Source organism: Calliphora vicina, chromosome 4 (genome assembly GCF_958450345.1).
Source record: "Calliphora vicina chromosome 4, idCalVici1.1, whole genome shotgun sequence".
Lineage (NCBI taxonomy): Eukaryota > Metazoa > Arthropoda > Insecta > Diptera > Calliphoridae > Calliphora > Calliphora vicina.
The window spans coordinates 16,506,593-16,519,708 of NC_088783.1; the positions used below are offsets into that span (position 1 = coordinate 16,506,593).

At 31.5% G+C, this 13,116-nt stretch overlaps 3 protein-coding genes across 3 annotated transcripts; 2 read left to right on the forward strand and 1 right to left on the reverse strand.

Annotated features, from left to right (window-relative positions):
* The first annotated feature begins 682 nt into the window (after positions 1 to 682).
* On the forward strand, positions 683 to 2,155 carry por (Protein-serine O-palmitoleoyltransferase por). Its single transcript, XM_065506985.1, has one exon. The coding sequence runs from the start codon at positions 698 to 700 to the stop codon at positions 2,129 to 2,131; it is 1,434 nt and encodes a 477-aa protein (XP_065363057.1). The 5' UTR covers positions 683 to 697; the 3' UTR covers positions 2,132 to 2,155.
* A 24-nt stretch (positions 2,156 to 2,179) lies between these two features.
* On the reverse strand, positions 2,180 to 5,509 carry LOC135956470 (protein RFT1 homolog). The gene is made up of 7 exons (XM_065506984.1): positions 5,276 to 5,509; positions 4,987 to 5,201; positions 4,370 to 4,871; positions 3,807 to 4,070; positions 3,355 to 3,737; positions 2,720 to 2,840; positions 2,180 to 2,652 (listed from the first exon to the last, which is right to left on the reverse strand). Exons 1-7 carry the CDS (start codon positions 5,333 to 5,335, stop codon positions 2,518 to 2,520), a joined length of 1,680 nt encoding a protein of 559 aa, XP_065363056.1. The 5' UTR covers positions 5,336 to 5,509; the 3' UTR covers positions 2,180 to 2,517.
* Positions 5,510 to 8,480: 2,971 nt separating this feature from the next.
* LOC135958223 (uncharacterized) lies at positions 8,481 to 10,335 on the forward strand. Its single transcript, XM_065509109.1, has 3 exons — positions 8,481 to 8,618; positions 8,675 to 8,890; positions 9,530 to 10,335. Exons 1-3 carry the CDS (start codon positions 8,541 to 8,543, stop codon positions 10,292 to 10,294), a joined length of 1,059 nt encoding a protein of 352 aa, XP_065365181.1. The 5' UTR covers positions 8,481 to 8,540; the 3' UTR covers positions 10,295 to 10,335.
* Positions 10,336 to 13,116: the final 2,781 nt, after the last annotated feature.

Genomic DNA, 13,116 nt, shown 5'->3' on the forward strand with positions numbered 1-13,116 from the left:
CAGTGTGAGTTGATGACACAACAGTATATAGTCAACTAATGAGTACAGCATGAAAGGCGTTAATTTTTTTACCTTAAAAAATCGCTTGAAAATAGGAAAGTATTTTGAATTTTGATGTATCGTTATGTTTTGTATTTTAAAGTTAAATATTTGCCCACCCTTTTTATAGGGTTACAACAGACATGAAATGCTGTTAAAACACATGGTTTAAAACCGTATTAAAACATTGAAAAAACGCTAACATGATGGGTCTATACCTAACACTAACATCATGTTAGTGTTATGTTAAGCATTTCATGACCTAGTGTTAGGAATAATATGCTATAAATAGATTTAAGTGTATATACTAATGTATATCACATGGGTTGCAGGTAGTTTAGAATTTAGTTATAAGTTATTTTTTGGTTTAAGATTGTAAATAAAACACTTCAGTTCGTTTTTAAAACCCAAACAGGGAAAATCATTTCTTTTTATTCACAGTCAGTGCCGCTTAACTCTACAATATCTATTTAAAGCAAAATCATCATCAATTGTGACAGAGAAATATAATCAATGTAAATTCAAACTAATTGGCTTAAAAATCGCAGCATTATCAACACTGAAAGCAAGTGCAACAGCATCTCGTTTGCCGGTGAAGTTAAAATAAAGGAATTTTATACGAATTCTACTTTTGTTTCGACTAATTTGGCTTGGATTAATGGATTACTATTACTATGACCAAGAAGGTGATGATGAACTAGAGGACAATGAAGATTATGAATACGACTCAATGGTACTGCCGGATGAAGAATCATTTAAGGATGTCTATGAAGGTTGCATTAAATCTTCCAATCAGCAAGTGCAACAATATATATTAGTTCTTTTGGGATGCGGTTTTTTGCAACGTGTTGCCTGGGAAATAGTAAGACGTTCAGTAGGTAATAGACATCAGTATTTGTACCATTTAATCTCTTTAGTTTGTGGCCTTACAAGTTTATGGTTTTATGTTGGCGCCGGCAGCAGCCTTTATGTATGCCTGCATGTTTTGAACTTGTGCTTATTTCTGAAGTTGGCGCTAAGGTTAAAACTGAAATATACGGGTCCTTTGCTCTGTATGTACACCATATTTTGTCAATTATTTTGCGAATATCTATTGAAATCTGAACAATATGAAAGCATTAGGGGACCACAAATGGTGGTGAGCATGAAATTGATATCGGTGGCCTTTGAAGTTCAAGATGAAAAGGAAAAGTATCAGTTGATAACATACTTGGGATATCTGCTAAGTCCGGCTTCTTTAATATTAGGACCCTGGGTGTCATTAAAAGATTACAGACCAGATTTTAATGTGAGGTTCAAATTAATGCCACATTTGGGCAGAATTCTCTTAAATATTTTATTAGCTGTAACGTTTTTAAATCTTTCCAACTGTATTGTACCCTGGTTAAAGCAATTATTGAGCGCGGGACTGTGGTGGAGTACTTATTTGGAAGCCTTCTCTGTACGTTGTAGCCATTATTTTGTTTGTTATCTTTCACAGGCCACACTAATGTCGGCCAATACGAATTCTTTGACATTAAGCTCCTCGTCTTTGGCATCTACTCAGACCATAGTCAATCCATGGGCTATAGAATTTCCACGCTCTTTGTCCGATGTTATACGAAATTGGAATATACCCATGCATTTGTGGCTGAAACAAAACATATTCAATCGTTTACGTGCCACAAAATATCCGTATTTTGTTGCCATTTTTATTACCTATCTAGTATCGTGTCTAGTACATGGTTTCAACTATAAAGTACATTTGGTTTTAATTTCCCTCAGTTGCTTTAGCTACTTTGAGAATCTCCTGAGGCATTGTTTAGCCCAAGTATTCGATGCCTGCATAGAATCAACCTGCTGTAAACAGAACTGCAAATATTTGCATTGTCCACGTCGTATGACGAAACAATATTTTACGCCTGCTTCGCTATTAGTACGTTTAGTCAATTTCTTATTTAGTTTAATAGTTGTCATACAATTGGCCTATCTGGGGGTAATGTTGAATGCCACATCGTCCAGCACTATGACCATATTAGAGATTTGGAACAATATGAATTATTTGGGTCATATATTAGCCATGCTAATGTTTGTATTTTATAAATGTATTTAAAATATCAAAGAAAGGTTTTTTAGGAATAATGTAAGAATGTACTTAGTATTATTATGTACTTATAAAACGACCATACGTTTTTTTTTATTATTTTTATTTAGAGTTGTTTAGTTGTAATCTTAATTTGTTTTCAGTTTATAAATATGTATTTATAGGTATGTAAGTAAGTAATAAATTGTTAATATTTCTTTTATATACATTTTTATATATGAAAAATAAAATTAAATAAAAAAAAAAAAATATTTAACAAAATTTTACTAGGAATGTAAGTAAGTGAGCTTGTTTAATTAATATAAAGAAGAAAAAGAAAACTTTAACTAATTTTCATAATTTCTTCTAATATATTTGATATTTATAGCATTTATTAATAACATTTGTCTTTTACATCAAACAGCCTTTAATTTTCTTTTATACGACCAGCCCAGCTTTATCAGATCTTTATTTTCATACGACCAAACAGCCAAAACAATTACAACGCTTAGAACGCCTAAAGTAATGTGCTTTAGAATGGTTGTGTTAAACTGTTAAGAGATGAAGAAATAGATTTTATTTTGTTGTTTTTATTTTAAACTTTAGCAAGTCACTTACCATCCAATAGTTGCAGACAATTCCCACAAAAATTAATGTCAATATAAAGAATCTCTTTGGCAACAAACCCATTAGTGGATTGCAATCTAATGGCTTGTATTGCAGCCAAATAAAACGAGTGCTAAAATTTAAAGATTTAAAGAAATTAAGAAAATCTAGTATGAGAGCTATATTCTGTGCTGAGCCGAATCTTATATACCCTTCACCAATGTATGCTTTAAGATAAATATTGAAAGCACTTGTTGTCATATCGGTCCTAATTTCTATGGCGTTATATACGACGTTCGAAATGTATATGATTAGATATCCATATTGTCTTATGACTTATATTTCAAAAATACGTAACAAATCGAGGTCGACATTTATGGGTCGATTTTCTCCATTTTAAACAGCAAAATAACCAGGACTAGAACCGATATATTTATATATCAATAAAGTATGTAAGTTATTGGGGAGCTTCGAAAAGTCGATTTCAACAGACAGGCGGACATGAATCCACTATCTATAACCATCCAGAATATATGTATATGTGAAAAATGTGGATATAACAAACGGAATGACATACTTATATATATCCTTAGCATGGTGAAGGTGAATCTATAAAAATCTTGTTTGATATTGAAATTAAAAATTACCTGAAACAAATGCGCGAAAACATATTGATACAGTTGGCAAATATAAAGCCCACGGGACCAAAAATACTCGTCAATACGTAGGATAATACCAAAAAGCTTACAGAAAATATAGCCATTAGATAATTGTATTTGTCAATGTCTTGGCTGGTATTGGTGGCAAACATATAGCCCTCAGTTATACCATTCACCGCCAGGAAATATATAGCCAAACAGTGCCATTTTAGTAGTACAACTGGCAAACCGTCGGCAACAAAATCAGCACCACCATACAACAGCAGTAGGGTGTGTGAATAACTTTGACCAAATACCAGTGCCAGTAGACCTATTGATGATACAACTAAAGAGAGATGACTTAGAACTTGAGCGGCTTGCTGCACTTTTGCCTTGAAAAAACAATTACTTAGTAGATTTTAATTAGATTCTTTATGTATAATAAATAAGTTTATAATTACCTTATCCTGTTTTTGGAGATCCACATCTCTGGCAATGGTTTGTGTAAAATAAAAGTAACTACTTTCCTCTATGGGTCTAAATATGAATCTTGCTGCCAGACTGCCCAAATTGTTGACCACGTCGTAAGTAGCCTGTTGACTAAAACTTAGGACAGGACTCATGGACATAACATATTTCTCTCCCTCCGTTAAAATTTGCTTAAGAACGCCTTGCTTGACAAAGCTTAAAGTTAAAACTTGCAGTTCTGAGTTGAAAAAACGTTCCTAAATGAAAAACAAACATTTTCAATTCGCTTTAAGATAGAAACAAGTACTTACTACCTACTACACCATATTTCATTTACACATAGATCGGAAACTCTCCTGTCAAAGACCTAAGTTAGTTGTCAAAAACCTAAGTGGATAAGGTATTAGTAAAAAAATCGAGGTGATAACAAAAAATGGTTGTTCTGGTTTTCACATAGTTTTTACTAATACATTCTCACCACTCAAGTTTTAGGCAACTGAGTTACATAGGACTTTGACGAAATCTATTAATTTCTAAACTTTATTTCACTGCTTACCTTGTTAATCATGGTACCGGGGAGAAATTGCCTCAAATTTCTAAACGGAAAATCATGCATACTATCGAAAATGTTTTTATTAACAAATGGCAATCGTAGCTTCCAATTATTTTCTTTATCCTTCATGGATTTCTTGTAATCTTCAAACAAATGTATATAATAGGCAAAAAATCCATAATGAGATACAAGTATTGTAATCGCACTAACCAATTGAGCAATAGCAAAGGCATAAATGGCCACCGAACCATTTCCTAAGACAATCCAAAGAAACACCACTGAACGTACAAATATATGAAGAGTATTTAAAATAACTTTAAGTTTAACAAAACAAAACACTTGTATTATAAACACTGGAGCTTCGGCACACAGTTCTATGACACAAGACAAGGCGACAGCATAACAAGCAAAACGGTATTGTGCCGCAAATACAGTGTCAACAGCCGTTAGCCAATTGAGCCATATATACACGCAAGGTATGCTTATAGCTATGCAGATGGGAACTCTGGAAAGTGGAAAAGGAAGAGGAGCACAAGAGATAAAGATAAACATTCACCAATTTTTTCAGCTCATACATATAGTAGTTTAAGAGTTTTTGTTATTCTTAACGCTCTACTTACGTTAGCCACTGTTGATTTATTAATTGAGCCCATGAGCATTTTTCACGTTGCTGGGAGGTAGCACTAAGCGAAGCACGATTTATAGCCTCACGAGATAAGAACAGAAGCGTACTCTCCAGCAGCAGTAAACGTACATTCATTATGCCCAATACCTCGCGGCCAACATTGCGCACTATGAAGGCATTGATACCAAAGGTTATAATACGACATAATACCTGTTTGTTATGAAATTTAAAAGCAATAGGGATATATTTTTTCTTATCACAATAAATGGCAGTTAATAACCCACCTGAAAAATAATACTTAATCCGGCGTTAAGCAAACTACTTTGCAAAACATTACGTGACATCTTGTTGTGTATAAATATGTAGACCTGGGCATTAAATTCTTATCATACCTGTCCACACATATTTGTCGTCTGTCTTTCCTTGTGCGTATTGTTCCTATTTTAAATATTTTTGGGTTACTAATTTAGTTGGGATGTGTAATGTTTTTATTGGCGTTTGTTTTGATTCTGGTAGCAGTGGTGCTAATTTAGAGATTTCACATTATATGTAGCGATTTTGCGAACAGTTTAGCGGAGAAAAAAAAGTGTTTAACTATTAGCGGGAAATTTAACTAGATTGATAATTTGTTGGTACTTTGAAGAATGAAAGGACACAGGAAAGGTATCCCAAGACATAAAATTAATAATGGATGGATTTCCGGAAAAAGTGGATAAATTTCTAATATTTTAATACTTAATGAATTTGTACAATATTTGAATAAGTCCTCTATAACTCCTAAACTAAGAGAGATAATTTTAACGTTTTTATGCTTATAATTACGATATCTATCAACTAAAAAACACATCAATATGTTTGTATGACTTTTTCAAAAAATTGGAATGCAACAGATTTATACTTGGCCTACAATTAAGCTGACAATGTATGTCAACATAATCATTATGATTAACTACCAATTTTTCTGAAAATCTTTGGATTTTTGTGTAAAAATAGTTATTGTTTCGAAAAGCGCCCAATTCAAAATATTTGTGACTGGCTCAATTATAATTTTCCCTAGTACTTTCTCAATACAGAAAAATCGCGAACTGATGATGGATTTTGTTGAAAAAGTTATCAAGACTGTCTAGAGTTTAAGAAGAAGCAAGGAAGCTCTAAGGTTACCAGATCAATTTCTATAAATGATGCCTTATTAAGAAAATTTAGAGCAGTGTCATGCTTATATCGTCGCCTGCATTTAAATCAGAAAAATATTGGTTAATTTGTAATAATGTTTGTATAGGACTGCTTTAATAATAGCGGTAAACAGGACAATTTGCCAGATGGCTAAAATATGGGTTGAAAACAGACAAATTTTAAACCTGCAGCATTCCTGTTTTATTATTGTTTATTTCAGGGTTTCGATATTCAGCTCTAGCAACATATTTCTTACATTTGACTATGCAATAAATATGAAATTATCTCATTTCATCACAATCAGCTAATATAAATATTCATACTGTTCGTTCGTATTACTATTAAAATTGCAATGCTCTTCTGCAATTTTTAGTAGCAAACACAATCCATTGCATATCCACCAAAATATATGTTCGTGCTTTAGTAGCACACACAGTTTTTCTGTCGTGCTAATATTGCACTCCATTCGTTTTATTTTGTTGTGCTGGCAAACTTTTCTAGCAAAAATACACACTTCTGTAGTTGTGCTATAGCACAATTGACATTTCTGCAATTGATGCTATCAGTTGCTGTTCTTGATAAGTGCATAACAACATATCAGTAAACACACCCAATGTACAGTTGGGCAGAATCAAAATTTTTTTGAAATATATCTGGCATTTCTAAACGGCTGATCTGATCAGGATAAAATTTGACGCGGGCATAGCCAAGGAGTATTCGAGTTTAAATTATTGAAATGGGACCTACAAATGCCTCAGGGGCGGCGCTATGGGGGCTCAGAATAGGGTACCTTCGTCATGCAAAATTTTTAAACACGTGCCATTTTTTTGTTTCCCATTCGATTTCAAAGAGTTTTATATGTTTAGAAAGCGCTCGTCTATGTCTTGAAAAAATATGCTTGTGTGTGCTATTTATCTCTTATACTTTTCGAGTTATAGGCATTTCAAAATTGAAATTTTAAAATTTTGCCATACCTTGGTCCGCTTTTTTAAAAATATAGGTCGTACTTTTGTACCGAACGGGCTCGATTTTTTTTTGTTAGTTAGACAACTAAATTATCAGTAATATACAAAATATTTCAGAGTAATATCGATTATAGATCCAAAAATAAACGATTTTCAATTTAAGAATTCAAAAAATAGTAGATTTTTGCTGTTTTTTGGATGAAAAGGTGACTTAAATCTTTTTTATTAAAAAAAAACTTTCTTTAAGAACATATAACAATTTTATGTTTTTCTGTAAGGTAGCTTTACAGAGAACATTTTGATATAAAAAACATGTCCTATTTTTTGAACATGTTGCCCTTTCGTCCTTCGGAATTTGACCTATTTTTTGATAAAAATTTCAACTTTGGGCCACATGTTCTAAAATCCCAAAGTTGGGATCAAAAAACGGAAAGCAGCTTTAGAAACCTTGATTTGTTCCCTATTTATCCCCAAAGTATTTTCCCAGCCCCGAAGGAAATGTAGACCATATGGTTAAAATTGTAAAAAATACCATTTTCGGGATTTTCGCTTAAATTTTTAGGAATTGTGGGATTCCTTTTAACCTTTTGAAAAGTTTTTTTACACTTTGTAATTTGGAATGACAAATTTAAAAAACGTTGAAAATTTCATTGAGTTTTGCTAATAAATAAAGATTTTATTACAGATTACATATTTATTGAGTTTCTAAAACTAAAATTTTTATCAAAATTTTAATAGGATTGCAAATACATATTAGGAACAATTTGATCCTCATTTATTCCGAACATTTTTTTTCTTGTTTAGATATTTTAATTTTTGGTCTTACAAAAAAAATGCAAGTCAATATCTCAGTTAGATTCAAAAATATTTACACTAATGAATAATCGTTATTTCGTATTACATACTTGACAATAAAATAACTAGCAGCATCCAAATAGCCAAAAAACAAGAAATATCAATGCAACCATAGCAAAGCAACCAAAGAAATGTAAATTGCTGCCAGAGAAAATTGATAGCACAACAAAACAAAAACTTATGCTGACGCGCAATATTAGTTCGGCAAAAAAGTGTGTATGCTGCTATAGCACGAACATATATTTTGGTTGTTGTGCTACAATAACGAGTTGACAACTGGTTGTATCTGCTACTAGAAATTGCAAACTAACATTGCAATTTGTATAGTAATATATGAATAGTAACAGCAATTTATATTAGCAGAGTTATACAAAATTATAATAGTAACTATATTTTTAGTATGCAGATTGATAAAAATGTATATTTACTGCAATTGACGGCTAATATAGTAGCAATTGTAAACCCTGGTTTATTTTGATTGAAAAATTTGTTGTGCGGTCTTTAATTTTAAGTGTAAAAACTATTTTTTGTCATTTTATTTGTAATTTACACCAAAATGAGAACGTGTTTTGTGCCCTTTTGCGATGGCAAAAATAAAGATCAACCCAATAGAACAATGTTTTTAGTGCCTAGGGTAAGTATTTTGTACTAGAAAAGCAATTATAAATTAAATTATTTTTCTTCTAAAAGGAACCAGTACTGTTTGCACAATGGGCCGATATTTTACCAAAAGTACGCACCTTAAGATCTATAGATAGAATATGCCATTTGCATTTTAGACCTGAGGATGTGGTCTATACATTTGATCATATTATTAATGGTCAAATATACAAAATACAAAGAGATCGACCTAGATTAAAGCCAGATGCCCTGCCATGTTTGGAAATGACCACCAAAGAGGAATTGGTAAGTTAAATGTTTTATACATATTATACGATATGAATATAGATAAAAGAGAACAAATCGATATATCCCTGTAACACTTTATATTTTCATAATTTCTTACTGTTAATATTCACATTTTCTGTATTGACGTCCTTCGGCCAGACGTCTACTTTGGGATATATCGAACACCGGCTTCGCTAAAAATACTTTTTCGGTATATCGAAATTTACTAATGTAGGTACGACATATAGATTAAAAACTAAATTTTTAGTTCACAATGTTAATAACATGTAACAAATTATATATCAGATGAAAGGTATTTTCAATCATACCAATATTGCCATGATAATAATATAATCTATTATTTAGAGAAGATATATACTATTATATATAATGATTTTAATGTTATATAATTCCCAAATTAAGAGAACGGATAAAAAAGTTGACGTTTTTATGCTTATAATTAAGAGTGATATCATTACAAATTATTTAAATGCAAGCTGTTATCATGATCTTGATTTAAGCCGGTAAAAATGTGTGACTGCAAAATGTGATAATTCGTAATACATAGTTTTTTTTGTTAGTGAACAAACCATAGATCAATATTACTAATTTAATGAAAATTAAAAATAATTTGTATATTTACGTGTTATATTTTAGCTCTCATACAGAGTAAAGCATCGACTTCCTAGTAACACTAAAGTAGCAAAATTAAGTGATAAAGCGATATCCGATCAAATATATGAGCTGATTACAGAAGATCATCAAGCTGAAAATGAACAACCAACGATTCTTAATGTCGAAATTCAAAAGCAACAACCTCAAGTAGATAATTGTACCGCCATTGTTGTTAATTTCGAAGATGTTATCGAAAACGTTAATAATGACGAACAAACTATAAATGATGAACCAGATAATCAATTAATTGATCTGGTAGTGGAAGAACCTAACTATGAATGTGATGAAGCTAATGAAGAAAGTGCTTCACTTAATGCTAATAGTGAAAATTTGGCAATGGCGAAACTAATGGATTTATTTAATTTACTCTATGACAATGTGTATGATGTTCTAGCGCCTAATACTCTGTGGGGTATACATCGTTGTCCAAATCGTTCGCTTATATGTTTCTCTTACATGGACGTCACGAAATTCCAATTTACAAAAATGATTAATATTAATGTCGGTGGTTCGGTGCAGCTGTATTTTTATGGATCTTTAATAAGAACTCTGCAGTTATGTGAGGATATTGACGATTTGGATAGTATGGCAATAGTGTTAAATCATGTTGATATGTGGCGTTTGTGTTTTGGAAAATCATCGAATTCGGAATGTGAAATTGTGGTGGAACCAAACGATGACAACTGTTGGAGCACTGATGACAATGATCAGGTATTTTTGTGTAAAATATGTTTGCAAATGAATTAATATGATTTTTGCGATGAATAAAGTGGAAATTTAATTTTAAAGTTGTTTGAATTGTCAATATACATTTGAAAGTACTTTATTCGGCTGTGTCGAATTTTAGAAATTGTTATGGTGAAAAACATAAATGAGATTTATTCTCCTGTATCGCTGTACCTTGCCCGTTAAAATAAATTAAAAGTATATTGGGTGTATAAGTTAAAAATGTGCGACTTTTTTTAAATTTTTAACTTTTATTTTGAAACATTTGTACAATATAAATTTAATGAAAGTATTGTCCATTGTTAGCTATCAGCTTTTCCCAACAAGAACAGTTCATTTTTAGAGGCCAAAAACGAATAAAGCCAATATCAAATACTTTGTTCCAAAGTGAAGTGTATCTCAGAGAGAGCGTTCTTCATCAATCGAATCACATAATAGTTGGACGGGCACGGTCTGTACTACAAAGCGGGTGAGGCAAAACTTCCCAATCACTTCATTCTAAATAATTTTTATGTGGCCGAGCGTTGTCATGATGAAATATTTTGGTTTCATGTCTGGCCGCATATTCTGGGCGTTTTTTTTGGCCAATTCTCAATTCAAACGTATCAGTTTCATTCGGTACAGGTTCCCTGTGATGGTCTGGTCAGATTTCAGCAGTTCACTCACAGACACTTTATTCCACCAAATACACAGCATTAGCTTAGCGCCGTGGATATTTGGCTTTGGTGTCGATTAGGCTGGTTGGCCTAATCATAAATAATGATTCGGTGCAAAAATGATTTCCTTTTATAGCTTTCAAACATCATTTTGTACATGTAAAATCGTCTTACAAGGTCTTTCAACTTCAATTCGTATGGTATCCAATTTCCCTGATTTTGGAAGAATCCTGCTGCTGCAAATCTTTTGAAATTGCTGATTGAGTAGCTCTTAATGATTTTGCAACCTCTTCACCTTCGTGAGAAGGGTATATATAAGTTTGTCATTCCGTTTGCAATTTCTACATTTTTCATTTCCGACCCTATAAAGTATATATATTCTGGATCCTTATAGATAGCGGAGTCGATTAAGCAATGTCCGTCTGTCTGTCTGTTGAAATCAATTTTCTGAAGTCCCCTGATATCTTCGGGATCCAAATCTTCATAATTCTGTCAGACATGCTTTCGAGAAGTTTGCTATTTAAAATCAGCAAAATCGGTCCACAAATGGCTGAGATATGAGGAAAAAACCAGGGCAACCTCGATTTTTGACCTATATCTGGATTACTAAGTCATTAATATAGACAATATGGATATTTAATGACAGATATTTCAAAGACCTTTGCAACGACGTATATAAGACCATAGTAAGTTGGACCTACAATGGGTCCAATTTCGATATTTAAATTTTTTATTTTGAAGTATAATTTGGTTCAAATTAAAGAAGTTAAAGCAAAACTACCCGCATTTGATGCTTTGTTGGTACAAAATTCTACATTTTTGAACCAAAAAAAAAAACTTTGTTGTTTACATAGAGCGGAAACTAGGAAAAAACTTAAATAAAAAAATTACTCAAAATATTCCCACATACGAGTGTTGTTTTTGTTTTCACATAGTTTTTTCTACTAATACATTCTCACCAGTTAGGTTTCTAACAACTGAGTTAGGAGAGTTTCCGCTATATGTCTATTCTCTATGGTTTATTCTCTAATGTTCAATAATTATGTAAGAATTAATGTCAGATATGTACCCTTCAAAATGACATATATATAAGTTATTAAAAATCTATTGCATTGAAAAATATACATACATATAGCGGAAACTCTCCTGTCAAATACCTAACTCAGTTGTCAGAAACCTAAGTGGTGAGAATGTATTATATAAATAAAACTATTTGAAAACAAAAGCATCACTCATACGTGTGATTATTTTGAGTAATATTTTTGTTTGATTTTGTTCTTTTTTTGCTTCAGCGGCACTTTTATTTTTATACCCTTCACCTTCGTGAGAAGGGTATATATAAGTTTGTCATTCCGTTTGTAATTTCTACATTTTTCATTTCCGACCCTATAAAGTATATATATTCTGGATCCTTATAGATAGCGGAGTCGATTAAGGCATGTCCGTCTGTCTGTCTGTTGAAATCAATTTTCTGAAGACCCCTGATATCTTCGGACCGACACTGTGTCAAAATCGGGAAAAATATTTCAAATTCCCACAATTAAACCAATAATACAGAAATGGTGGTTGTATTTCTTTTTTTAATTTCTTACTTTATTTTAAAATTATTATAAAATTTATTTATGTATATTTCTTATTCATTTAATTTTAATAATTGTTTTTTTTTCTCTTATTATTTTGCGAAATTCGCTCATTATTTTACAATATAAAAAAAACAACAAAACAAAACAAATAATGAAGTTGTAAATTAATAATACATAATAATGATAATAAAAATCGAAACATAAAAGAAAATGTTTATCATATTATGAATGTAGATATATTGGCATTTATTTAAAATCTAAATGAGGAGATCCATTCACATCACAGTCATCGATTTATAATATCTTATTTAAATTTTGTTTTTATTTTTTAATTTGTATATTACATAGATAGATAGTTCATCTTTTCGTTAACGAAATAACAATGTATGTTGCAGTATGCGCTTCTCAACATGATCCATAAATGAATGATCGATATTCTTCGTAATAATGTTGTAAATGCATGTGTTTTTTTTATTATTATTAATTTTTAATTTAATTTTTTATTTTCATTTTAATTTTGGATGTGTTGTTGGGTATATGGAGGGGTGTTATAATGCACAAGTTTTTTGTTTTTATGTTTTTTAATGGCATAAATTGCGGATGG

Excerpts from the sequence above, each read along its gene's own strand:
- por (XM_065506985.1), top strand. The coding sequence starts at position 698 with ATGGATTACTATTACTATGACCAAGAAGGTGATGATGAACTAGAGGAC.
- LOC135956470 (XM_065506984.1), bottom strand. The coding sequence starts at position 5,335 with ATGTCACGTAATGTTTTGCAAAGTAGTTTGCTTAACGCCGGATTAAGT. Across the intron at positions 5,202-5,275 it reads GATTAAGTATTATTTTTCAG|GTATTATGTCGTATTATAAC; the intron begins GTGGGTTATTAA and ends CATAACAAACAG. Across the intron at positions 4,872-4,986 it reads ATAAATCAACAGTGGCTAAC|AGTTCCCATCTGCATAGCTA; the intron begins GTAAGTAGAGCG and ends TCCACTTTCCAG.
- LOC135958223 (XM_065509109.1), top strand. The coding sequence starts at position 8,541 with ATGAGAACGTGTTTTGTGCCCTTTTGCGATGGCAAAAATAAAGATCAA. Across the intron at positions 8,619-8,674 it reads CAATGTTTTTAGTGCCTAGG|GAACCAGTACTGTTTGCACA; the intron begins GTAAGTATTTTG and ends TTCTTCTAAAAG. Across the intron at positions 8,891-9,529 it reads TGACCACCAAAGAGGAATTG|CTCTCATACAGAGTAAAGCA; the intron begins GTAAGTTAAATG and ends GTTATATTTTAG.